The 25000-nt window shown below is 40.4% G+C and overlaps 1 protein-coding gene across 4 annotated transcripts; it reads right to left on the bottom strand.

Annotated features, from left to right (window-relative positions):
• Window positions 1–264: 264 nt before the first annotated feature.
• On the bottom strand, window positions 265–24497 carry LOC138011711 (WD repeat-containing protein 97-like). 4 transcript variants are annotated; one of them, XM_068858882.1, is made up of 29 exons: window positions 23872–24423; window positions 23448–23506; window positions 23003–23060; window positions 22822–22875; window positions 21992–22183; window positions 21202–21524; window positions 20138–20177; window positions 19311–19446; window positions 17755–17859; window positions 16780–16826; window positions 16080–16280; window positions 15795–15864; window positions 14579–14761; window positions 13972–14217; window positions 13022–13248; window positions 12364–12788; window positions 11302–11728; window positions 9125–9396; window positions 8258–8467; window positions 7453–7582; window positions 6564–6662; window positions 5605–5837; window positions 3936–4023; window positions 3216–3355; window positions 3048–3117; window positions 2923–2965; window positions 2643–2835; window positions 1885–1961; window positions 655–1055 (listed from the first exon to the last, which is right to left on the bottom strand). In XM_068858882.1, exons 1-29 carry the CDS (start codon window positions 24274–24276, stop codon window positions 805–807), a joined length of 5004 nt encoding a protein of 1667 aa, XP_068714983.1. In that variant the 5' UTR covers window positions 24277–24423; the 3' UTR covers window positions 655–804. The 4 variants fall into 4 exon arrangements, with proteins under 4 accessions (XP_068715211.1, XP_068714983.1, XP_068715058.1 ...); XM_068858957.1 differs by having other exon boundaries at window positions 2923–2962; XM_068859110.1 differs by lacking the exon at window positions 8258–8467 and having other exon boundaries at window positions 265–1055; window positions 2923–2962; window positions 23872–24497.
• Between the last annotated feature and the right edge of the window lie 503 nt (window positions 24498–25000).

The raw sequence follows: 25000 nt of genomic DNA, 5'->3' as shown, positions 1-25000 counted from the left end.
AAACCGCGCAGAAATATCCTTGTATTAGTAAGCATCACCCATAGGAATCCTGAGTGTCTCGAGATGCGGAGAACGTATGCGTAACAACAATAGTAGGCACCGTCCTTAAGCCGAGGACGACGCCGAGGACTGAAATTGATGACACACATGCGCACTGGTGAGATTTTATGCCCTCGATTAATGTGGTCAGGCACAACACTGACAAAATAAGCCAACTTCGATCAGTTTTTTTCCACTTTCTACTCAAGAATATACACTTCACAATTCTGAAGAAAAACGATTTTAATATTCTTTCTGAATATATACAGATCAAAACAAAAATTAAAAACTACAATATCAAAGTCCAATTTTCGGAGAATATTCCAATATGAGATACAAGTAGCCTATTCAAAGAACACTTATCACCAAACATGGGCTCTCTCCTGTTGTTGACTATTTTGTACCATTTCCATTCTAAAAAAGCATATTTCGGACGTACATGTATATGATCAGTTGATCATCAATTTCAGTTTCTGTCTGGCGTTTCGGCTCTCTGTGTAAACCACTAAAAGACTCGTTCGGCCAGAAAACGGATGGACTCCCATTCGATTTTAATAAAAAACCATATTTTCTTCATGTATCATGAACTAGACATCAGTTGCCATGACTGAAAAACACGATAAGGTGGAATAAACTTGAACGTTAAAGCAGCCAGACAATAACGACTGCGCCGCAGCGACAGCGTTTCTGTCATTCATTTGTAAGAAAACTCGACAGTGGTACTACAGTAACTCAAGTATGCCTTGTGCGTTGTACGTTTTTCGGTTAAAGTAAGACCTTTCTTATCTGATGAGAAAGGCTTACAGTTTTTGTTACTGGTTCCACATAAGACAGTCCTGGGAAAAAATATTTCTGCGAAGAGCGAAGAGTTAATAGTTGGGATTGCTGCGCTGGTTCATATACTGCGGCATCATCATCATCGGGAAATGGATTCAGTGTCAGCGTGTTTAAGTGTAGAACAATGTTGTTAAACACAACTCTGCGCCGGGTCTGGTAAATTGTAGGAAGAGGAAAAGCTAGAGAACAACAAAAAAGGGAAATCAAAAATTACACATGCAGGGGTCCTGTGTGCGTCAAAATATAGATCACTATAATACTGTATAATACTATCGTTGGTTTGAGGGAAATAATCCAATAGCTTTACCCTGCACTGCAGAAGGTGTGGTCCAGTAGTTTGGGCGTTGGATATATATTGCGTGCGCATCTAGCCGGTCATTGTCTAAATTTGTTTTCATATAGGTTCCGATTTAAACTTTACCTCGCTTTCATATCCTGCTGCATGTCGGTTGGTGTTTTTAACAATGCTACGTTTCGATTTTGGAACACATGAAACTTCAAGCAACACAGGTTTGCATGAGATTGAAACTGATGACCGAGCGATCAGTTGTGCGAGTGTGCTTGCCGTGTAGTATAATGGCTCATAACCCATGATGGCTTAGCCAATCAAAACTCTCGAATTGCATTATCCAATGATCCAGTTTTTAATAAATATAAATAAAAATATATATGTGAACTGCGGATTAGAAATGAAATGACATGAAAGATAGAAAGATAATCGCAGTTAGGTACGCAGGTTTGCTTGCAACTGATTCTTTTGATTAACTGCGATGATATTTCTATCTTTTATGCTACGTTTCGCTCTGAATTATATGAAAGACACTTTTTCGTTTCAATGGCTGCTTTCAAGTCATTTAATTAAATACCCGTAAATCGGTTTGATAGCTAAGTAGACTTCTATTGAAAACAAAGCACATTTCCTTCAACCAGCAAACACCGACATATTTTCCTGACAAAGACGACAACATTTGCAATTTGTATCTTGAAAACTACAGAGGAACAACATACCTAATGCAAGAGAAGTTTCCCTTTCAGGATGACAGTGACTGCAATGGGTTTCTCCAAGTCGTGCCAGACTTCGTTTACTAAACCAAAAGTAAATGATACCATAAATGACATAATCTACATTGGCTTAAGACAATTAAATAAACCAGTTTCCATATATCACATAATTTAGTCGATTGAGGGGGGGGGGGGGACGATTATTCCCTGAAACTTTGATATTGTGGAGACTGTTTTAGCCTTTGTCCACTCCCCCTTTTTGTTAAACAAATAATGGTAAATACTGGTATACACGGTAGAGTTAACGGCAGGCCAAAAAATGACCGAAAAATCGAGCACTTCACATTACACTCTATTCAGTTAACTCTGTTTAAAATATAGGTGCTACACGGCCAACGTTTGTATAAAACGTAACCTTTCCTTGTCAGTTCCCACGGCGGGGATCTGGCCCGAAGGTCGTGGGTTCAGTTCCCACCCTGGTCAGAGTTTTTCTCTGTCCTTGTGTGGGCCCATTTCCATCAGTAGGGCTAACGCTCACATGGTTCATATGGGATAGAAATCGAGCACTTCACATTACACTCTATTCAGTTAACTCTGTTCAAAAAATAACCTGATCGTACATTAAAGCGAAAAAAAGCTATGGCCAATTTAACTCCAACAATATTGCCAAAAGAGAAATATGGTGGGTCTAAAACCTATGGTGATACGAATTGCGGCAGATTTTGATAAGTAAATGTTTCTCCATCAGAACTAACATTGCATACCTTTGTATTTTGGGGAGAACGAGAACTGTGTTTCTGGAGTTGTCCTTTGCCTGCACAGGGCTCTTTACACGAGGACGGGTGCGCACTCGCTCCAGTTCCTCCTCCATTTTTATGTCACAAAAGTAATTGATCGCTTCTGCTGGTGATGCTTTGTCAGCGGCTTTGCCTCCCAGTGCCTCCAGATCAAATGTAACTGGAAAAAACCCCCAGTATCAATGAATAATACAAAAAGGGACAACAATAACGACTTACAGGTAACAGAAACTTGTATTTTACTTACTACTTGTCGGTTTTGACATCTCAGATGTTGCCTTATGTTGCTGCTTGAAATACAAAAAAAAAAAATCCCGCGTAAGCACAAGCCAAACCAACAAAAAAATGTACAAAAGCGCTTTGTGCACGCACCTGTGAGCTTCCCTTGTCTGTCTTCAAAATGCCTTTAATGGAACCCGGTGTCTTTGGAGTCTTTGTTCCTCTGGGTCAAAGAGAAAAAACTAAAGTTAAATTAGTTTGCTGTGCAAAGAAGGTTGCATAGTCAAATGAAAAATTCAGAAACATATTAATCACACGTACTTCACAACACTACCAGCTTGTGCTCGGCTGATTTTGCCTGCCAGTGTTCGAATGTGTTGTCTAAACTCAGCGAGCCATTTGTTCAGCCACTCAACACACATGTCCTTCACTCTTCCCTTCCGCCTGTTTTCAGGAACATCCTAGAAATACATAAAAATACTTTCTCAATTCATGAAACGCCGAAACTTCGCAACATAAAGTCGAAAGATCTCAAATCCAGCTCACAAGAATTTACTACAAATATAACGCAAGGAAGATCAAGCTTCGAGACGCTTACTGTAGGGATTCTCCTATTCAATGGGATAACATGCATGGGCTGCGTAGCCAACTCGCCGCAGTTTGTGGAAAGTACAAATCGCATATACGGTCTATAGGTATAATGCGACAACCAGAAAATAGTACGCTAACAATTATTTTTTAGGGTTTCCGGTTCAAGCCTACTTCTGCCTGGGATTCAGAACAGCATTTCATAGAATGTTATTGTTTCTTGGCGAAAGAATCAATAAACTAGCTGTCAGTTTCTTACGAGCACATCTGACTAAGATTGCGAGTTTCCGGGTCTGAGCATGCGCTGGGAAAACTGAGACCTTCAACCCAATACGCATGCTCACTGCGGAGAACTAGCGCTTTAATCTAAATTGACAGTTTTTATTGTCGTAAATATGGAGTTAAATTAAAACGACAACGAACGAATTTTTTAAATCTCTAATGAGCCCGTACCTTGGAATCAAACATATCTAGCTCCTTGGCAAAGTAACCTCCAGTATCCGATACGCCCATTGATGAAAATAATTCTTGAACAAACTTCCTGCAAAGAGAGCAACATTAAACCTGGGTCACCTCGCAGCTGTTACAAGGTCTCACCTGATTGGAGACCACCCTTGAGGTTTAACAAAACAACAAATAACAGAAACAATGGACCCTAGGCCTAAAACAAGAGGGCTGCAACTCTATCCTCTAGGGTCCATTGTTTCTGTTATTTGTTGTTTTATTAAACCTCAAGGGTGGTCTCCAATCAGGTGAGACCTGGTAGGAGCTGCGAGGCTACCGAGACCCTTAAAAGCAAGGCTGTTGCCTAACAGGAGCCCGGTAGCCTGGGGCTCCCAAAGAATAGCTCTGGGCGCCTTAATTTTTCACAGCAACACCTTTCACTTCATATGTTGGGCTCCTAAGTTCTCAGCGTTTAGCTCTGAGGGCCCCTTTAAAATTTTCTTAGGCAGCAGCCTTGCTTAAAAGCATTAGCGTTTTTTCAACAATCTGCGCAATCCGCAAGTGGGCATAGACCTTATTCCAAAATGGCCGTCATTTAAATATTCTTTTGCTTTTATTCAAATTAGCCCTTGATGCCTCGTTTTTGAGCTGAAAATTCAAAAGAATATTTTGCCTTGAACGAGGCATCAAGGTTTAATTTCAATATAAACAAAAGAATATCTAAATGGCGGCCATTTTGGAATAAGGTGTATTAATAAGCGAGAAAGTTACTAAAAGAAAACAAGGAGCAAAGTTGGCTGTAACCACACATAAAATCTCGTATAAAATTTTGCTTTTCTCGTAAAGTTTTCAACGACGAAACACGAGTCGACTTGAAATTTTAATCATAGTGGTTTTTGCGATAATCATTTTCTATTAAGGGTCAAACTCAAGAGATATGCAAGATCCAGTAAGTTGCAAGTGAGAAACGAATCATCCAATGTTGAGAATAAAATAAAATTGAATATTCCAACAACCATACTTTTGGAAATCTTCGATCTTCCTGATTAGAAGACAAGTTTAACAATTAGATTATCAGCCTCAACGACTTCTTTCAGTGTAAATACCAACGTTGCATTTTACTCTCTTTTCTCCTTGATAGAAAAAAATTGACACTGAAAACATTAAATTATGATTGCTAAAGGCCCTATTCCTTCTCCCCGTATAAAGAGTAAACAACGAACATTTCAACAAAAAAAGCAAAATTCCTTGAGACCAATAAAGAGATATTTTCATAATTTTTAATTTACCTGTTCGGATTTCGTAGATGGAGACTAAGGTGCCATAAGATTTGAGATATTAATAGCTGAAAGAATTTTTTCGAGCTTAAGTTTGATCCCCGAAAATTCTAGCTGAAATTTTCGCGTGCCATCTTTTAAGTGATGCGGCTTTAGCGAAGAAATCTATAGCTTTGAGGTAACATACAATCCAACTATCTTTAACGGTTTGACCCTCCCGAACGTATATTTAAGCGAAGCGTCTCCGTGGGTGCCCTTGAAGAATCTCTAAGGGTGAATACCATTTGACATTTGTCTCACTAAAAAATGGAAAAATGGAACGATCATTTGACTTTTCACACTAGAAGCAGCTGGGAACTCTGGTGTTTGATATAATTGCTCAGCCACATTATTCTCAGTACCTTATTTCTTCATCTCCATCAATGAACTGGGCCATCAGTTCAGCTACAAAAGACACTTCATATATTCGCATGGAGTGTGACAACTGGAGAGCAACCCGCAAAAACTGTTTGGCCTCGGGCAAGCCATGCGCAGTAGGGTGATTGGGGATATTAAGTTCCGCTATCATAGTTCTGTTGACCTTTTCTCCTGTTTCGTGAGTCAGACCTTCTTGACGGTTGAGCAACATGATAGCCTACAAAACGACAAAAACTGTCAACAACATTTCTGCAGAGCAGACGATCTTTAAGGCGAGTACATGGTGACTTTTTATTTTAAGCAGAAGATAACAACAGGAACGAGTTCAAAAGGTAGAGGGGTTGGGTGTGGGTAAGATTGAATTTCCAGAGTTCTGAGTTTTGAGATGCGCCTCAAAGATTTTTAAGCGTACTACGTACTGAAGTGAAGGGGGTAGTTTCTAAAGAAACTGTGGTGCTGCGTCGGTGGGGAAGGGGTATACAAAAATTTGGTTTTATCAACGGAGTTGATAATGTAAATTGGCCACCGTACAGAGATTCTAAAAGCTGTCGTTTCGAGCGTTAGCCCGACGAAACGAGAAACGAGATTCTAAAAGCTGACGTTTCGTCGCTCTGACGAAGGGCTAACGCTCGAAACGTCAGCTTTTAGAATCTCTGTACGGTGGCTAATTTACATTATCAACTCCGTTGATAAAACCAAATTTTTGTATACGTAGTGAAGTGTTAAGTGAAGCCCAATTGAACGAAGACTACAAGAGCCCCCAATGGCAAAGGGGTATAAGTATTGACAAGGCTACCCCAGGAAATTATAGAATTATCGCTAACATACTAGGCCAAAGAAAACTCCTTCCGACAAAAAGAATTTTGTTCTCCATGCAACTTGTCGTGCAACTTTTTTAACATGGGTCTACTTAAATGAACGCTAAAGGGGGATAAATACTCACTGCACACATCTGCATTTTCATTTCCAAATCAGGCGTCTTTTGAATCAGACTTAGCAACACCTCAACAAATCCATCCGCTGTCCAGGGTTTAGGAAGCAACTGTCACGAGAAAATAGAAAATCAGTAAAACGATTTCGTAACGCATCGGGTCGTTAAAGTTAGCTTTCAGCCTTCTCCTATGCACAAGGCAATGCAAAGCTACATGTAGTACTTTGACACCAACAATTTCACTGCACCCATGTTCCTCCATGTGGATAGAGGCTTGGAGTAATATCTGGCAGCGGCCATCATGTGAAGGGTCTGGTTGAAAGCGTTTTAAAAAGAGTTTGATTTTTATAGCTTGTTTCCGATTAATTTTGGTCTGATAAAAAAAAAAGTTAGGAAAATGTTAACACAAAGCCTAATTTATAGCCAAAAAATGTAACTAATTGTCCCACGCGCATTCCATAATAACTTACCTTATTATGTACTCAAAAGAATTTTGCGTTTCTGATTCGTCAATGTATAAAGTATAAATAGGTTATAGAGTGGAACACCGTGACGGAAGTTGCTATAGAAACAGCGATGTAGTAATTTTGTGGAGTACATAATAAATGAAAAACCGTATAAACATTTATTAGTACGAACTTTCTCGTGCATTTCGGGATTTATGATGAGGTCTCTCCTGATGTTTTGAAAGTTCTCAAATTGCACTCGTTAACGCCTCGTGTAATTAATTTCAAAACATCACCAGTGACCATAAATCACGAAATGCAATCGAGTCCATACGATTTCCTATAAATAGCCACTGCCTCTATTCTTAGAGGAGCATACGGTATTATTATTTTGGAGGGTATTGAAAGGACCCCTTCGTAACTAACTACTCTGAACTCAAAGAACTCATATTTACCTCTGAGTTTTCGTCTGAAAAGAAGTTGTCAAACCAAGGCAATCCTTTGAATTGAGAGATAAAAGAAGGCAATGGAGTTGGCGGTGGTGGTGGAGGGGGTGGAGTTGCTTCCCTGGGAGGGGATGGTAGCCTACAAGAGTCAAATGAAGATAAAAGGCAAGTGAAGTTTATCACGAAAAACATACGAATAAAGGACGATTTAGCACGCTTGCAGGGGTAATTTGTGTTTTCGGTTGCCATATTGGACTAATGGCAGATCTGGGACAAGTGACAAAGCAAGGGGGAGGGGATAAAAACTTCCCCCTCCCCCTGGTGCCACTCGTCTCAGATCTTCCACTCGTCCAATATGGCGGCCGAAAACACAAATTACCGCCTGCAAGCAGGCTGAGGAAGATTTGGATAAAACAAACTCAAGCAGTTATTTACTTGCAATACATACTACAGTTGGCGCCAAGCTTGCACGATGCCGACGACAAAAGAAGCTTCAAACATAACTTTAGAACTTATGATGAAAGGAGACAGAGATAACATTCGTGAGAATAAACGGACGATGACAATCTCTTTTTCCCACGGTCAACGGCGATAAATCAATGAGACATTTAATGTTTAAATCCCAAGCATACTTTGTATCGGGTGTTAGAAGGAGACGCGGAAAGGTGCATAAAATTAAGTCGTGAACGTGGTTTACAAGGAATGCAAGATATACCTTTTATTTTAAATATTTGTAGATTTTATGGCAAACGAAAGCGAACATAAAATGAAAAATTGCATATTTAGTTAAAATAAGTTATCTTATGAACTATACCTTGCTTTAAAGGCTGTGGTATCCGTCCCAGCAGCGTCGTTTTCAAGCAAGATTAAATCAATGACCAACGATGAAGGACTTGTCAGTGTCTCCTCCCTGTTTTCCTGTTTTAGTTCATGTTGTGTTCGTTTATCTCTAAGCTCCAAGGTCGCTGGATGCATTGCTGCTGGTGACCACGCACTGTTATTTAGGTTTATTCTGGTGTGATAGCTTTTTTTACAATTGAAAATTAAATTTATTCTTGAGATTTCTACGTTATCTACCGTTAAGTAAGTATATCCTGGAGGTTTTAAACAATGAAATTATTGAAAGTTCATTTTGTTTCGAGTTGGTTTACAAGATTTTATACGTTTAATTCCCCAGAAGCCGATTATAGTTTACTTGAATATAGTCCGTTAACAGTATTGTTCACGTTGTTCAAAAAAAGATGGTAATAGTAATGGTAATGAATTTATATAGCGCATTTTCTATTGGCATATTCAAATGCGCTTTACAAGCAAGTGATCTATGAGTGAGATCGGACATCAGCAAAGATCTTCATCGGTTTAATGAATCTATTAAGTGAAAAAATTATCCAAGATAAGAGAAAAAACCGTGGCGGCGTCCATGCGTTCGCCCTTTAGGATCTTTCCAGTGCAAGGGTCTCCTTTCTTTAGCTCAAAAACCTTCAGACAATCTGGATACAGCACATGATTGACAACAAAGGGAACTGTCCGGAATGTGTTATTTGTTTTGCTACGTGAAATGGCAGAGACTATGAAATATCGCAGACCATCTTTTTGGTCCCGATAACTATAGTATAATGCTGCCACTGAAATTCGCAATAAGAAATTTATCGATCATTACAAATGATAACGATTTACTTACGGTTCTGGGCTTGGGTCTTTGGGTCTCGTTACCAGTTTCTCAATCGGTCGAATTGGTTTCACTTTCTTTGGAGGGGTCACGGTCTTTACCGGTGACGTCTCCCTTACCGGGGGAGGAGACGGTGGTGGGGTTGGTGTAGGTGATTTTAAGAGTTCTGTATCTTTTGGTGTTGGAAAATCTCGAAGAGCAAGTTCCAGTTGATCAGCGAATTTGGACTTTTTTTTTACGGTCTTTTCCCTCGGACTCTCTCGGTCAGGAGAATACACAACTTTCTGTCAGACAAAAGAAAATGGAATGAGACGCTCTCTGGGTGCTGGGATTGATGCTACGGATGTTAAATGGAAGATCAAGGATCAACAAATTTCTCACAAGGACGAGACGATCACACGACGTCGTTCTTGAGTGTTTCACCGTAGAGCTAATTTTATCCCCAAAAAGAGTCAAAAGTACCAATGATGTAAAGGACAGTAAGAAAGGAACTTTATTTAATTGTCTAATCTTCTAGCGCTGGGGCACTAATTAAGGGCACTGTCAATTGAAATTAACAAATTAACGCAAATCAAAGCCAAGGTTGTTTTTGAGGAGAGGGGAACACCGGAATACCCGGAGAAAAACCTCTCGGTGCAGAGTAGAGAACCAACAAACTCAACTCACATATAACGCCGAGTCTGGGAATCGAACCAGGGTCACATTGGTTGGAGGCGAGTACTCTCGCCACTGCGACATCCCACTCACCACTGCAGTGACTTCTTGTCACTGGATTACAAGACTGATGGAGCTCTGGCAACTACATTACCCTGCCCTTCTTATCTCGCCATTATTTCTTTCAAACTCTAAATCAAGCACCCAAGCGAGTAATGTGATACATGAAAGAAATTAAGCATTATCATCAACAGGAAACTCGGAAAAATCCGAGCCCAAGATGGGATTTAAGTCACGGCCCTCCGTGATCTCTAACCTCTGAGCAACTGAAGGCTCTGTGATGAACAAGGGTGAAATGTGGGTAGAGAGTACGACTGCATCACGCGGCCACATAGTCTAATTTTGGCGATAACACCTCGCTAGCCGCATCACGCAGTCACATTAAAGCATATCAGAGATGCAACTAAACAACCACCTCCCACCCCTCCCAAGCGAGTAATGTGATACACGGAGGGTCGTGAATTCAAATCCCATCTGGGGCTCGGATTTTTCCGAGTTCCCAGTTGATGATAATGCTTAAACTCTAAATCACTGCTAAAAGGTATAGCCATCCTAAATACTTCGTTATACTTTCATACATTCCCCTGGGTAGACAATGACACATGAACAAGTTCCCTTGACCACCATTTCCTCCCTTCCTTCATTTCCAAACGTTAACCCCGCCCCCGCCGCCTCTACCTATTCCAGCAGAACTTGCTTGGGTGGACCTTCCACTGAGTCCACTTACTTTTGGCATTACCGGGGAAGGAGGGGGGGGGGGGGGGGGAGGGGAGAGAGTTAGGGTTAGGGTAAGGAATTATTTTGTTCTCAGTTCACAAACATTAAGTAATAAAGTGAAAAAAAAAGTTTTCCGAGTGGTGCTCTTTCCGCGGAGTCTTAGTGCACAATCTCTCCGTACGTGAGTTTCGGCTCGAAAGTTACTAAGCTCTCAAATCAAGTTGTCTTATAAAGCACAGAAATTTGGAATACGTGAACAGACCTTATTTATGTCAAAACCGTTTGTAAGATCAGCTTTGTGTAGTGTGCGGATCGTAGCTAACTAATGACTTTTCGGTGCTAAATCTGATTGACTTCGTTTTCAATAGAAACACCAAGAGAAAATGAGGGGACAGAGAAGGAGGCTCCCGGTCCAGCCCTTGGGATATGTCATGTCCACGAAAGTTATTTTTAGACGAGCGGAAGTCTTCCGAGACGTCCGCATGCAGGCCAACCTCGGTCCGATGTTTGAAAGAATATATATATTCATCAGCCTTCCACGCGCGCCACCATTTTCTCTTTCCACTAAGAACCTGAGAGCGAGGCAAGACTGCATGCGGACGTCTCAGAAGACAGACTTCCGCTAGAACAAAGACTTCCGCTCGTCTAAAAATAACTTTCGTGGACATAACATATCCCGGCCAACGCCTTGAGCCTCCCTCTCTGTCCCCTTATTTTCTCTTGGAAACACTCAATACTTCCCCTAACGCCTTAGCTACCTTTTTCCTGCTCTCCAATTCCGCAATTTGTTCCTCAGTCAAACGAGGCGGTTTCCACGTGTCTCTTTTCTCCTCTTTTGTCTCCTCAATTGAATCTTTAAATATGGCTACCACAACGGAGTTTGGAACAAAACCATCCGGCGCAATGACAAAGACCTCATCGTCCTCCTCGTCGGCAGTTTGGTGAGCAGCCATTCGGGAAAGCCTCTGCGATACTAACTGCGTTGAATAACTCGGTGAGGGGTATTGACTGGACTTTGGCACGTCGACTACGTATCGATCGCGATTACGATTCACGAGCGGAGGCTCTACGGGATAGCTTCGGAATTGCCCTTTATGGATGGGTGCTGAGTGAGAAACTCTGGAGCTCGTCTCCTCGTGTGAATAGATCTCGTTCTCAGTTTCCATGGTAAAGGGACGTCTGTACCTTGAGCCGACAAAAGTTAAAGAAAGATTCCAAATCAATTGTTTACAAGCTTAAAGGGCCAACTGAACTAGGCCTTTACTTTTTCAGGCTTTCGCGCAAATGCTTAAGATTATCTTTTTATGACGAAAGTTAATAATGAAAGCCATATATATTTGAACTGCAGAGACTCAAGTTAAGATGCTAATTATCGCAGTTATTACTTAACATTACTTGAGGAGTAACGGAAGGAAAGCCTGAAATTTTCAGGCTTTCCTTTCGTCACTGCTCAAGTATATAACTTGTATTAATAACTGCCGCAGAATCTTAACTTGATTTTCTTTGTCTTAGAAAATTGATTAACATCCGCAATTTCAATCTGAGCGATTCATATATCTTCTATCCTCTTTAAGAATATTCTTTACCTCTATATACGGTAAACAAATCCCCATTGACTTATATGGTCTGCCACACTTGTAAACTGCTTGTGGCCTACTTGTTCGCCAGACAAGTTATTCGCTGATAATCTGCAAACTAGCGCTAGCCCTAGCCCTAGGTTTCCCTTGGTAACGGCATGACGTCCGGGGTTTTTGAAAAATTGACCGCACAAAACTCCATCTTGTGATACCTTAATTCTTATAATTATGTTCATTACTTACTGAGACAACTGATCCTGTTTTTTTGCAGGAATTAGATCAGCAACTCCCTTATCATCATCGTCGTCTTCCAATGTGATTGGTTCAAACTCGGGCATGGACAAGTTCAGGATCGGTTTTGGAGCCACCTTATCCAGAGACGTTGCAGTGCCTTTCTTCGATTTCGTCGAATTCCGGCTTATTGAGAAAAAACCTGTTCCTAAATCAGATGAATAAGGCTCCTCTTTTTCACGAGGATACTCTTCATCCTCAAAGTTATTTTCCGGGAGGTCGATACATGGACCCTTATAAAATATCTCCAAATATCTTTCAAACGCCTCGCCGCGCACAGTTTCCAAGTCAATGTTTGGTCGTTTCCGGTTAAATTCGTAAGTTCCGTCTCGCAGCTTGCGGAGTTCATTTTCGCGTTCCTGGATTTTTGCGAAAGCCTACAAGAACAAAGCAAAGAACATTAGCAAATCCAACGGTCACACACCGTGACGCATTCATTTAGAGTTGAAAAATGGACCACACTAGGTTCAAGTCAACTTATCGTCGTTATACAGCTAACTAAAAAAAGGTGATGGCACTTTGAGCATCGGCACAATATAACAATCCTAATGTGGAAAGACGTTTATCTACAAGGAGAGTGAGGTCCTGAAAAAATGCGTCAGTGCGATACCTGGGATCTCCTCGCTTCCTCTTGAATGATTTCTTCCATTTCATCCTGAGGCAATTTATCTTTAAACTCTCTGAATTTAAACAGAGATGACTTGACTCGGCTCAGCCGCTGGTACTCTTCGGGTGATAGCTCATCCTTAACGTCCGAGTCAATATCGATCGGTGCCTCAGAAACAACCCGACGGAAATCCATCGCAACCATTCGGTAAATATATGACTGAGGCATGTCTAGAAGATAAAAGATAAAAAAAAAAACGTTGAACTTTGAGAAATCTGCGGGATTTTCTCGTGCCACATAGTTAAGAGACTTATTTGTGGCATGCAGTTAATAATTACTTTCTAAGAACAGACCAGTAGATTACGGCTTTCTGAAACGGATACCCTCCGTAGATACAAAAGATATAATTAGCTGCAGTTACCAAGCTGGCGACTTCAATTCTTGTCATCGAGAAAAGAAGTCTAACCATTTCTTCTTGTACTACTGTAATTAGCTGCAGTTACCAAGCTGGCGACTTCAATTCTTGTCATCGAGAAAAGAAGTCTAACCATTTCTTCTTGTACTACTGTAATTAGCTGCAGTTACCAAGCTGGCAACTTCAATTCTTCTCATCGAGAAAAGAAGTCTAACCATTTCTTCTTGCACTACTGTTACTGCTACTACCTACTACTCACTAGCCTGCAAGCAGGCTCATCCATTGAAGTTGACGCGCAGTCGAAATATAGGGGCATGGTGACTAGCGCCATTTTCAACGAAAGAGCCTGATGGCAGGCTAACTACCCAATTTACCACCTCCTTCACCGACAGCACAACTACTAGTACTTGCGTGCTGTTGCTATTACTAATGCTACAAGTAATTAATGAGACACTGTACGTCTGCTCTCTAACAGTTGCAGTGATGAAAGAAAAACAAACAAAAAACATTGCAACGTCGAAATAACACAAATACTCACAACTGGCGTAGTTTATCTTGTGAAGATTTTTTCCAATGCCCACTATCAGATCTCCTTTCTGACTACTAAAGCAAACGCTGGTAGGAGAAGCATTCAACTTAATTATACGCAGCAGTCGATTAGACTCGTCCCAAATCTTCACAGAGCCATCCGCGCTGCATGACGCAAACAGCCTCATTTTGGGGCAGCTGGCAAGGCCTGTGACGTCATCAACGTGGTCAAGATCACTCTCGTGGTCAAACCGCTCTGATATGAAAAATTGGATGACTAAGTTACAGGGAGATCATTACCAATCAGGTTTCTAATATCCTGCAGATTACAATAATCTTTTGCTGCCTAAGGATGAGTTTACGAAGCCGACGCTTTGTTTATTGTGTGGTCAGAACTTGAAAACGGAGTCTTGAAAATGATGACGCAAAAAGCGTGACACGTAATCGGTTTTAATACAAATCAGAGCATCCATCCGAAATGGCAGATTCTTAAACATGCGTAGTAACCTTTTCAAACTTGTGGTTGTGGCCATGAAGCCTTTTAAGAAAAGGCACCCAGAATCCAGCATTGCACATCGGAATTATACGGAAGAAATTACGTTCAAAGAATTGCTTACTTTTCTGTGTAGTTTTGAATACCACGATATTGTAAGAAGCAGTTGCTGGTTCGTGGAATGCAGCGCACAATTTGTGATGAGCAACTGACAGGAGCTTGGGAGTCTCGTGACAGTATAACGTCATCAAGGGAGCCAGGGCTTCCTCAGCAAACGGAAAAAGGCGCCAAATCTTGATTGTGTGGTCTGAAACCAAAAAAAGGCGTTACTTTTAGGGTTAAGAAATGAGATGCTTACTAAGCCTTGCAAAATGAATTAAGGTCAAAAGACCATTATAATTTCTACACATTAAGTTTTAGAAGGATACGAGATGAATTCTTCAAGGACTAAAGAAACCTACCTAAATACTAAGAAACAAGACGAAGCTGAGCTTATGTGTATGCACATACGACTGAATAAATTTTAAAGCGAAAAACCCTTCGGTAATGCGCGTAAATGACATGCAGAGCAAGATATTGACCGACCCGAAAGGGACGCCTTCGCATCAAGGCACCTCCCTCGCTCGTGGACAGTAACGACGAAGGAAGGCTGTATTCGTTGGAAAACAATATTAGGGATTAAAATGAGAGGGGAATGGTCTTTAATATTTTATCAAATGCAGAGACAATTTGTCGCATGAACGTGAAAGAGGTGTAAAGTCCGAGTCCGACTGGCACGGCTCGGATGAAATTGGCACGGGTTCCAAAAATAAAGGTTCAGCTCGGATAAAATTTACAGTGTAAACAACCTGTCAGTACCAAATTTTATCCGTGCCGAACCAAAATTCTTACCCGTGCTGGGACCTTCGGCGAGGTAGTCCGAGCAGGGGTAAAAATGGTACGGGTGCTGAAAAAATAGGCACGGTTCGGATAGAACAAGTAGTGTAAACACTTTAAAGGGCCAAATTTGAGCCTTAATTCATATAGGCTAGCGGTTTCTTTGCGTATATTTCAAGATGGCTGCTCATTCTCCACCAAAATCACGCGGACGTTCTTGATTATAGTTGAAGTGCGCATGTCTACAAGAGAACTTACCCGGGCCTAAAAATTTTGGCACGGTATTTTTGATACGGTAAAAATGGTGTAGTGTAAACAACGTTTGCCGATTTCTTTTTAGGCACCCGTGCCAATTTCACACGAGCCGTGCCGAAAATTTTCTGAAGTGTAAACCGGGCTTTTTTAATCTCCAAGATAAGAATTTCTTAGTTATATCAAAATCCAGTATCACATTCTAAACTCACCCATCCCGGCTGATATGACTTGGTCAACAAAGGGGTTGGCTGTCACTGTTATAACCTCATCTCGGTGCGCCTGCAAAAAAACAGACAAGAACTCTTCTGATCAGCCAGCCGTCTAGGAAACAGCTAAACTTAAGCCACCGGTGAACAAAAGAAGCGATCACTCTCTTGAATAATCAAAGTTATCTCAACGCGCACAGTGTCGGAGGGTAAATATACCGGACATTATAGTGAAATAAAGAACTATGAAAATGAGATTAAAAATGCGTGGGCAGTTTGAAATCGTACCTCTATTTTAAACGAGACGCTACCCGGAGCGCTCTCACTCTGCCACTCAAACACAACAATCATGCCATCAACGCAACCGCCTAGCAAAAGAGTTCTGTCGTAGGAGTTAGTTTGCCCCGCGCTATTTTGAAGTTCTTCAGCTTTTTTCTTGGATTTCAGAGCTGCAACAACATTTCCCCAGGAATCACCTTCGAACTCATCCTACGAAACAATAAAATTGATGTAAGTTGTCTTGCGTTTATGAATGGCTCCTCAAGGCAAGAGTAGTAAGTACGGGTTAAAGACGAGAAAAAAAAAAGGTTTAACTCATTAGTTGCCATACCTTAAAAGAAACAAATGGGCACTTCGACTCGCTTTGAAAAAGCGTCTAAAATCGCTGAATTCGGAGATGGTTTGCGCTTTAATGTAGCTACAATCTTAGACAAAAACCTTGAAACAATTTGAACATTTTCCCACCGTTTTCGCCTTTTTCAATGGTATTGTAACCAGTCAAACAGTAAAATGTCATCTCAACACTGTCCAGGAAAAGGGGTGTTTCAAGGATTTTTGGCGAGGGTTGTAGCAAGCGAAGCCGAAGCTCGTTGATTTCAACTCAAACGAAAGGCGGTCGGGCTCAAACTGATGCTCATAAAACTGTGGTATAAATGTTCATAGAAACCATCTAAAGGAGAAGACAGATAGCACACTATTGAGCTCTTACCTGCGCTACATATTCGTATAGGCAAAGACAGCTACAAACGCTCGGAACTAAAAAAAGACAAAATAAATAATCGCAACCGTTAGAAAACCTCGAAACACCCAATAGGAAATCGCGGCACAAGATAAGATTTAAAGGCTATAATTTCGTTCTGAATCGGACGGATTCGTGCATCACGTGTTAAGATGTATTGTTCCGCACCACGCTAAGCCTATGGGCCGTATAAAAATTTGAACTTCATCATAAAGTGTAATCGTTGAAGAACATTTAGTCTGTAAGTTTTAAAAAAAGTCACTAGCGCAGTGTGATTAATAGATAGATTGACCGTCTTGACTTTGTACCGCAAAGGCATGGATGAATGGATGGAAGGTAGCTCAAGAAGAAGACTTGGAGTTGGCGGGGTAGCGCTCTGCGCATTAGCATATGGTAAAAGCAACGTAGGTTAAAGTAGGTTAATTCCGTGTGAACACGTAGCGAAATTACACGATAGAAAGCGATAGAAAATTGATCCGGCACCGGCAATTTACTGCATCTTGGCGATTGCTTAAGTATGACTTCGAAAACGCATAGGATAAAACAAGTACAAGTACAGCAAAACCTCCTTGTTGGTACTTTTATAAAAGCCATCGACTTGTTTAATCCGGTGTCTTCCATACTAGAGACCAGGGATTCTTTCGCTATTTAGAAAAATTCCCAACTCAAAAGCCAGAGTACTCAATTGCAAAAGACTTCTCCTTCGTATTTACGTATATTTATAAGCTACATGCTTATCAGAAATTGCATTAATGTTTCATTATATAACGAAATATGTGTTTAACCTTCAATTTCAGTTTTCCAAAAATTCACATTTATATTCATACCTTAACTTAGACGGTCTGAGCTTATTTAGTCTAAGCCTATACGTTCTCTGTTATTACCCTTTTTTAAAATCCTGTCAGTATTAAAGAGAAACAAACTTTTAAGGTGAGCGCACGTTACCATTTGAATTCCTCTTCAAGTCCCATTCTTGAAGAATCTTACACGGGTTTGTCATCGTGGACGCTTTCAAGATTTTTCCATCTGAGAGCAACGTAAACAACAAGTCTGAAAACGCAAACAAGACAGGAAATAAAGTTAGTTTTTGATGATTTTGATTTAATTTCCAAGTGATGACCAACAGGACAGTGGGTCTGACGCAAACTGCTAAGACTTTGATTATTTTCGTCGTCTCTCTGGACACTCGGAGAAGAGATACTACTATGCTACAAAGCCTGCGATTTCAATATTTGGTGTCTGGGAGGAGTTCTCACCGAAGGAGAGGTCCCCCTTTTTAATAGTGTTAGTGATAAAAAACCATCCTCGTCCCTAGAGTCCACTTTTGGTCAGGGCCAAGAATAAGGACTCTAGCTACAGCCAAAGCAGGAAGTCCGCGAATCACGAACTTCCGGATCTTGTGCGCATTCTCAGAAATTTAAAATCGTAATATTAATAATAAATCATAATAATAAAAGTGTTTATTAACCCTCTCGCAGAGCAAGCTCTGAATTACCGAGAGATTAGGAATAAATAATAATTAGTCTATTAGTTCTTGTTCTAAGAGGGCGTATTCTGGTGCCCGACCTCGTGCAATAATCATGTTGGAAAAACAGGGTCCTAGTATACGCTAGCTTCCTAACCGGGTGGTCCAAGTGCAAGTTTGACATGTACCGTCTACATAAATCTATGCGGCGAGACTCGAGTGTTGCGAGGCCTGCATTAATGAGCGCCGGGGAAGATATTGTTAATTGCTCGTTTCTGAACTCTCTCTATAAACGATTCTGATTTCTACATGTTAATAAAAACCACGCAACCGTATTCCAGTACTGATCTTACAACGGAGCAATAAACTACGATGATATCTTGATCGCTGACACCACACTTCTTCAGCTGACGTAAGGCATATAGCCGTTTGTTAGCTTTCCTGACTATAATGTCACAGTGGAAGTCCCACTTTAGGTCGTCTGCGATAGTGACACCACACATGCGCACACGCTCAACGACCGTATTCCCGATGAAAATGGGGCTCCCTGTGCAACTATTATAGTCAAGAAAGTCAAAAACAATACATTTAAACAATGAAGGTTGTCAACGGTTACAACATTACCGCGACTCACTGCGCGTATTTTTGGCTGTGAACGTGTTCCTGGCGCAGACCAAAAGAAAAGCGAACTCTGGGGACGTGAATGTAAAAAAACACTAGAGCTGCTTTTAAGCTGCAATCTTGTGTAATTACCCACTTGTCATTTTTAGAGCGATTTTAAATCGGGTATCGAAAGCAATTTCACGATAGGTTTTTTTTTTTTTTACATTGCTACGATTAGATCCCGATGAACTTGAAACTCTTGTATCACATTCTCAGCCAATCGGACAAAACAACCTCAGTCACTTCACGAGCTTAGCCGCGCTTTGCGACACGATTGGCTCTTTTGCTTCTCTACGTCTTTTTTGATTGGCCTAGCTGTTACTTTGCTTTTACGTCACTCAATGGAAAATCGCTCTATATTATCACAGCCTACTTTCTGCTGCCGCATAAGCCACATCAGTTACGACACTCATGCTTGGTAACAGCATTGTGGTGATACATTCGCCAGAGCCGGGTGACAACAGGCGTACTGTAGCGTCACTGCATGTACACAAGAGTCTCATTGGCATCTGTGAAAAGAAAAGCAATAAGCAAAGTCTAATATTTGTCTAATAATACAGAGATGAATTTTTCCTGATGATAACTCGGTGATGCTCGGAAAAAATCTGAGTGCCCCAAGAGGAGTCGAAGATAGAGGACCTCCGAGATACAGGGGATTCGTGGGAGCCTGAGGTCATAAAATTAGGTTAATGGCAATTGCCTTGCTGTAATGAAGAAGAAGACGAAGCTAGTAAATGTTAACGTTGGTAAAAGAAGGACTCTTAAAGGCATATCACCCTATTTGGTGGAAATACAACACTAAGATTTCAGTTGATTACCCCTAGCAATGGCAAAAAAAAGGAAAGGAACTTTATTTAAGTAGACCTCTAGTCGTTTTAGCGCTGGAGCACTAATTGGGGACACTGTCAACTGAAATTAACAATCAGCGCAAATCAAGTAAAATGTTGGTTTTTGATGAGATGGGAAACCGGAGTACCCAGACAAAACCTCTCGGTGCAGAGTAGAGAACCGACAAACTGAACCCACTGCAACATCCCTGTACTCCCTAAATGCACACTCCATCTTTGCAGGTATTGAAAACGGAGACCAAGAAACATGCAGTCAATTTAAATTTAAGCAAATTACTCAAGAATCAGATTACCTTCTCTGAAATGAGAAACCGATTTCATGCAGGGTCAACTGTCTTACAAGTGTACTTACTCTTGGATGTGTGGTGCTCTTTATGGACTTGACCTTACTTCTGCAAGGTAAAACAAATTTTCTGGTTAGAAAAGCTAATCAACATCCAGCAAAAAGACCAAGCATTTTCGGTGGAAAAGTTATTTTACAAACTTAAGCTGGAGCACTAATTGGGGGCAGTGTAAACTGAAATCAACAATTCACACAAATCAAATCAAGTGTTGGACCATTAGTTTTTTAGGAGAGGGAAAAACAGAGTACCCAGAGAAAAACCCCTTGGTGCAGAGTAGAGAACCAAAAAACTCCATTCACATATGACGCCGAGTCTGGGAATAGAACACGGGCCACATTGGTGGGAGGAGAGTACACTCACCACTGCGCCATCCCTGCAACTTAACCTGTATGCTTTCCTTGTGAAGACCTCACAGCAGAAAATCCAGAAACTAAGTCTGATGGAACTATACTGTCTTTTTGTTATGTTGTTTCAATAGACCAATTCGGCTAACTCAATGTTGTACCCAATTCAAATCTGTCACGGTTAAGCTTCTTTGTGTGTTGAATTTGCATGACAATAAAGCATTCACATTTAAAATATATGGAAATACTTGGAACAAAACGTTTCATTCCCAAAAGATTTGAATTGGGTACAACATTGAGTTAGCCGAATTGGTCTATTACAATGCCTTACAATTAGTCTCACTGGGATTTACTGGTTAGAATATTATGCAGGTTCAAACAGAGGCCCATTACCTTTATCTGGTCCCAGTCGTAGAATGGCCGTATAACTTAAACTAGTGGATAAGTCACTATCCAGAGTGTCGAATATACTCCACATTAAACGATGGCCAAGGATTTGAGCCATTTGAGCATATTTACAGTTGCATGTCTTTTGAGCAAATACTGAAATCTTTGCACAGAATGAAACTGTAGGATAATGAATTATACCATGGTTAGTGATTAAATCCACTTGATTACGTTATCCAGCCTTTAACAAACTGGGGTAAACAACATTTAACAATTCTGATGGGGGCCATCCTCCACTCCTCAATTATGCTATTATAAATGTGAACTTCAACTATACCCACCCCACAGTTGCGAAGACACTATGAATGTGCTCAATTTTCCACAACTCAATTGAATGACTTCCAAAGGAATACAACTCATTTTTTCCTATAATTGTCCCAAGCCCAAGAACAGCCTCACTAGTGCTTATCCTGTCCACTTCATCAGCTGTGTCTAGACTCCAGACTCTTATTGTGCAGTCGGTGGAACCAGACATGATGTACGTACCAAATGGGTACACGGCTAAAGCATTGACTGATTTTAAGTGTCCAACAAAGATGATCTTGATGTTGTATTTGTCATCCCAAACTTTTATCGACCCATCCTTTGCTGATGTAACAAGGTACTAAAGAAGAAACAGGCACCACAAGATATGAAACATCAAAATTGTCCCTGAATAAAGAATAGGGCTCATTTGCTTCATGAGTAACATTAATTTTTATTTTTCCATTGTACATCACCTGACAATACTCAAGGGAATATTTTCTGTCAAAGTTGGACCCTCTTTTTAAAAGAACAAGACGTTAAGAATTTAATGTCTTGAGTAGATATCACATGATCTGTGTTTCTCATTGCTATGCTATTACATCATTGCTTTTAAGCATAGCAAATTATGAGAAAAACAAATTATGGCTCTGTATGTGGGTTTTAAAATTGACCTCAAAGATCTTTGTGAAGATCTTCTAACATCTTAAAAGATCCTTAAAATCTTCTCATCATGGTTAAATATAGAATACTAAAGTGTGTTGTACGTACTACATTTACTTGCAAAATCTATCAGCTTAAATTGAATTCCTTGATTTTGATTTGTACCTTAAGTGGATTAAAGAACAAGATGGCAGTGATCTCTCTGGGGTGTAGTTCTTTCATATGTCCAACACAGGAGCCATTCAACAGATTGTAAACTATGATGTTATTGTGGTATACTGCAAAACACCGCTGAGATCTGCTGGGTGTGTCTTCCAAACACAGCAAAGAAATGACACTGGTTTCTGGCAGACATTCCTAAAAAAAACAATTTGTGTGAGACAAATGAGTCACACAAGGTGAACCACAGGTCAAACGCAAAGACTTAGAATCATGAAAAGCAGGAGATATGTGGTCTGGGAAGTGTTAGGAGATGCTAGTCATGTACGTACCTCCCGCTACTCTTGAATTTGGGGTTAAGTTAAGTAATTTATATTATGTTCTTTATGCTCCACTCCATAAATATACCTCTTCTCCATCAAAAACATTCTATTTCATTACATCCTTGACAACAATAATTCTGATGGCTCCAAACCTTTGGATAAGTTGGCACAAAGAGGGAAAAAGCATAAAAACTTCATTTGAAATTGAGCACTGTGTCAGTAACCTCTAGAACTTAGTGCCTAATTGGCCCCCTAAGTGCCTGTTCCTCCCATAATATATTCAACTACAGTCAGTAAGTTGCCACAAAGTTTGGCTCAAATTAATCATTGTTGGCCTTTCCCATTACTTATTTAATTTAAGCGTTCAAAATAAGTTGCGTACTTAATAATGCAACTTCAAGAATTTTGGGTTTTGATTCTCAGTTTGCTATCCTGTAAACAGTCTGCCAACTGTCTCTTTGAATAATTGTAGGGAGAAAAAAATGTTCTTGAGTAGCACAGTACCTGACTTACCGACAAAACTTTTCGTTGAAGTAAGAACTTTGCTCCATATCGAAAGCTCCAGCACTATGAATTCAAAAGTGTAATCTGTTAGAACAAAATTTCCCCAACTATAAATGTACTTACTTACAGACAAGTGTTACAAGATATCAATAGGAATCTTTTTATTGACCAAGGTGATAAATTTACTCACTGTTATACTTCCAATGCCTCCAGTAATGATCTCATTTGTTGACTCGTTATACACTCCACTGTTCATAAATTAAATCAATTTTAAAAATTATTAATTCAGTGGTAATAACTTATAGCAAAATGTTACCACACCAGAACATCAGAAAATTTTGTTAATTTACAAGGCCGCCGAGTATGTTTGAAAGCGGGAGGGGGGCTAGGTTTTGGTATGGGTCACACAAATATGAGGGGAGGAGGGAGAGGTTTAGAAGAAAACGACACAGTAGGAAAAAATTGGAGCGGTGCACAGACTCCTCTCCAGCCCCTCCCTCTCCATGGCCCCTGGTTTAACCTCAACATCTGGCTGGTAATTTTCTCCTATATAATATTGTGAGTTGTCAAAAATAATTTACATATCTAATTTCCAGACATCCTTCAATACTTTGATACCGTACATGTAACTATACCTGTATATGCGACTGACAGACCTTGCCACACTGACAATGTTGAGGCCTTCAGACATAAGCTGAAATAAAAACATGAAACTGTGAAACACCTTTGAAACATTAGCCACTGTAACTTGCACACAGCTGTCCAGGAGTGATGCCCGATTTGGAAATTTATAAATACAGCCAGTTAAAAAATTTTAGTTAATTTAATATCCAAGAATTAAAAAAATTGCTGTTTCACACAAACACTCCATTGCCTACACCTGTATAAAGCTCCCAACTAACATGGAAAGGGGGTGGGGGTACAATACCTGAATAATTCTTTAGACAAAGTTTAAAGGGATTTGAATGTAGATCACTACATAAAATGGCCTAGCAAGTCAAAATATCGCGCCAGAGTAGGTCAATTTATCAAATGCAATGCCAACATTAAATAACTTACTCTTATATTTTCATCCAAGCCCCAAGCAACATAGAATCTTGGTTTCTTTGCATACACAATTCCGCACACAGGACCCTTCAAGATGTTCTTGTCCACAGGTTCCTTATGACCGGTTGTAAAAAACACTGAAGCTTTCTTTTCACTGTCAATCCCAACAAAGTTGTTATTACAAGAATTGAAAGCGACAAAACTAATTTCTTCCTCACATGGTAAGGACTGGACTGGATGAATGCCATGCCCTACAACGAGCGGCTGTTTCTTGTCCAGTTTTCTCGGATTATCTCCATCTTCTTGCTTGATAGTAGACTTGATAAGCTTCCAGTGAGAGCTTACTTTTAAGTCTGATTCGTCCAAAACAGGCCGTTGCGTCCGTTCCGCTATAAGCTGCATTAATTTGCTTGTCATGTTTTGAGTGGATGAGATCGCAAATTGTTTGGTCTTTCACGAAAAGATCATTCCAAAAGAGATGAAATTACAAGAGCAAAATACTAGGTAATTGGTCACTTTTGTGGTGTCCTTTCTACACGAAGACATTTGAAAATTGATAGAGACTGAGAGAATATTTGAAAACATGGAAAACATTCACCAACAGTCATTCAAGATGGTCTCTTAGGTTGAGTTTCTATGACAACAGTTGCTTATCCCAACAGAAATTCATGCCCTTTACATGCAAAGTTGTGCTTTTCTACGATAATCCGCTGAAGAGCCCGTACCAAAACAGTCGACCCGGCCCTTCAATATTTTCTCAAATCCCATAATGCTTTCCGATTTGGTGCTTCCACTATACACCAACTGAATCTTAAGAATAAATTTATTTTTGACCTTGGAACCGTGCTTTCGGCATTCCGATATATCGATAACGGCGCCGTGTTGTGGTCTTTGCAGCAATTAAGCTGTCTCTCAAACATTGATCCGTTCTGTCACCGTGTTAAGTGAACCCCCAAGATCTTTTAGCAGGAGCCCATGATGAGCTCCTGCTTTTAGTCAAGAATTTGGCCTTATCAACAGAGTTGATAATGTAAATTGGCCACCGTACAGAGATTCTAAAAGCTGACGTTTCGAGCGTTAGCCCTTCATCAGAGCGAATCCAATGGGAAGAAAATTGCGTGACAAAGTTTTCCGGTGAGCA

Source organism: Montipora foliosa, chromosome 1 (genome assembly GCF_036669935.1).
Source record: "Montipora foliosa isolate CH-2021 chromosome 1, ASM3666993v2, whole genome shotgun sequence".
NCBI lineage: Eukaryota > Metazoa > Cnidaria > Anthozoa > Scleractinia > Acroporidae > Montipora > Montipora foliosa.
Note: the sequence above shows the minus strand (reverse complement) of the source record. Positions and strands in the feature narration are given on the sequence as shown.

Excerpts from the sequence above, each read along its gene's own strand:
- LOC138011711 (XM_068858882.1), bottom strand. The coding sequence starts at position 24,276 with ATGACAAGCAAATTAATGCAGCTTATAGCGGAACGGACGCAACGGCCT. Across the intron at positions 16,827-17,754 it reads CTTGAAGAGGAATTCAAATG|TTCCGAGCGTTTGTAGCTGT; the intron begins GTAACGTGCGCT and ends GTCTTTTTTTAG. Across the intron at positions 3,356-3,935 it reads TAGATATGTTTGATTCCAAG|GATGTTCCTGAAAACAGGCG; the intron begins GTACGGGCTCAT and ends ATGTATTTCTAG.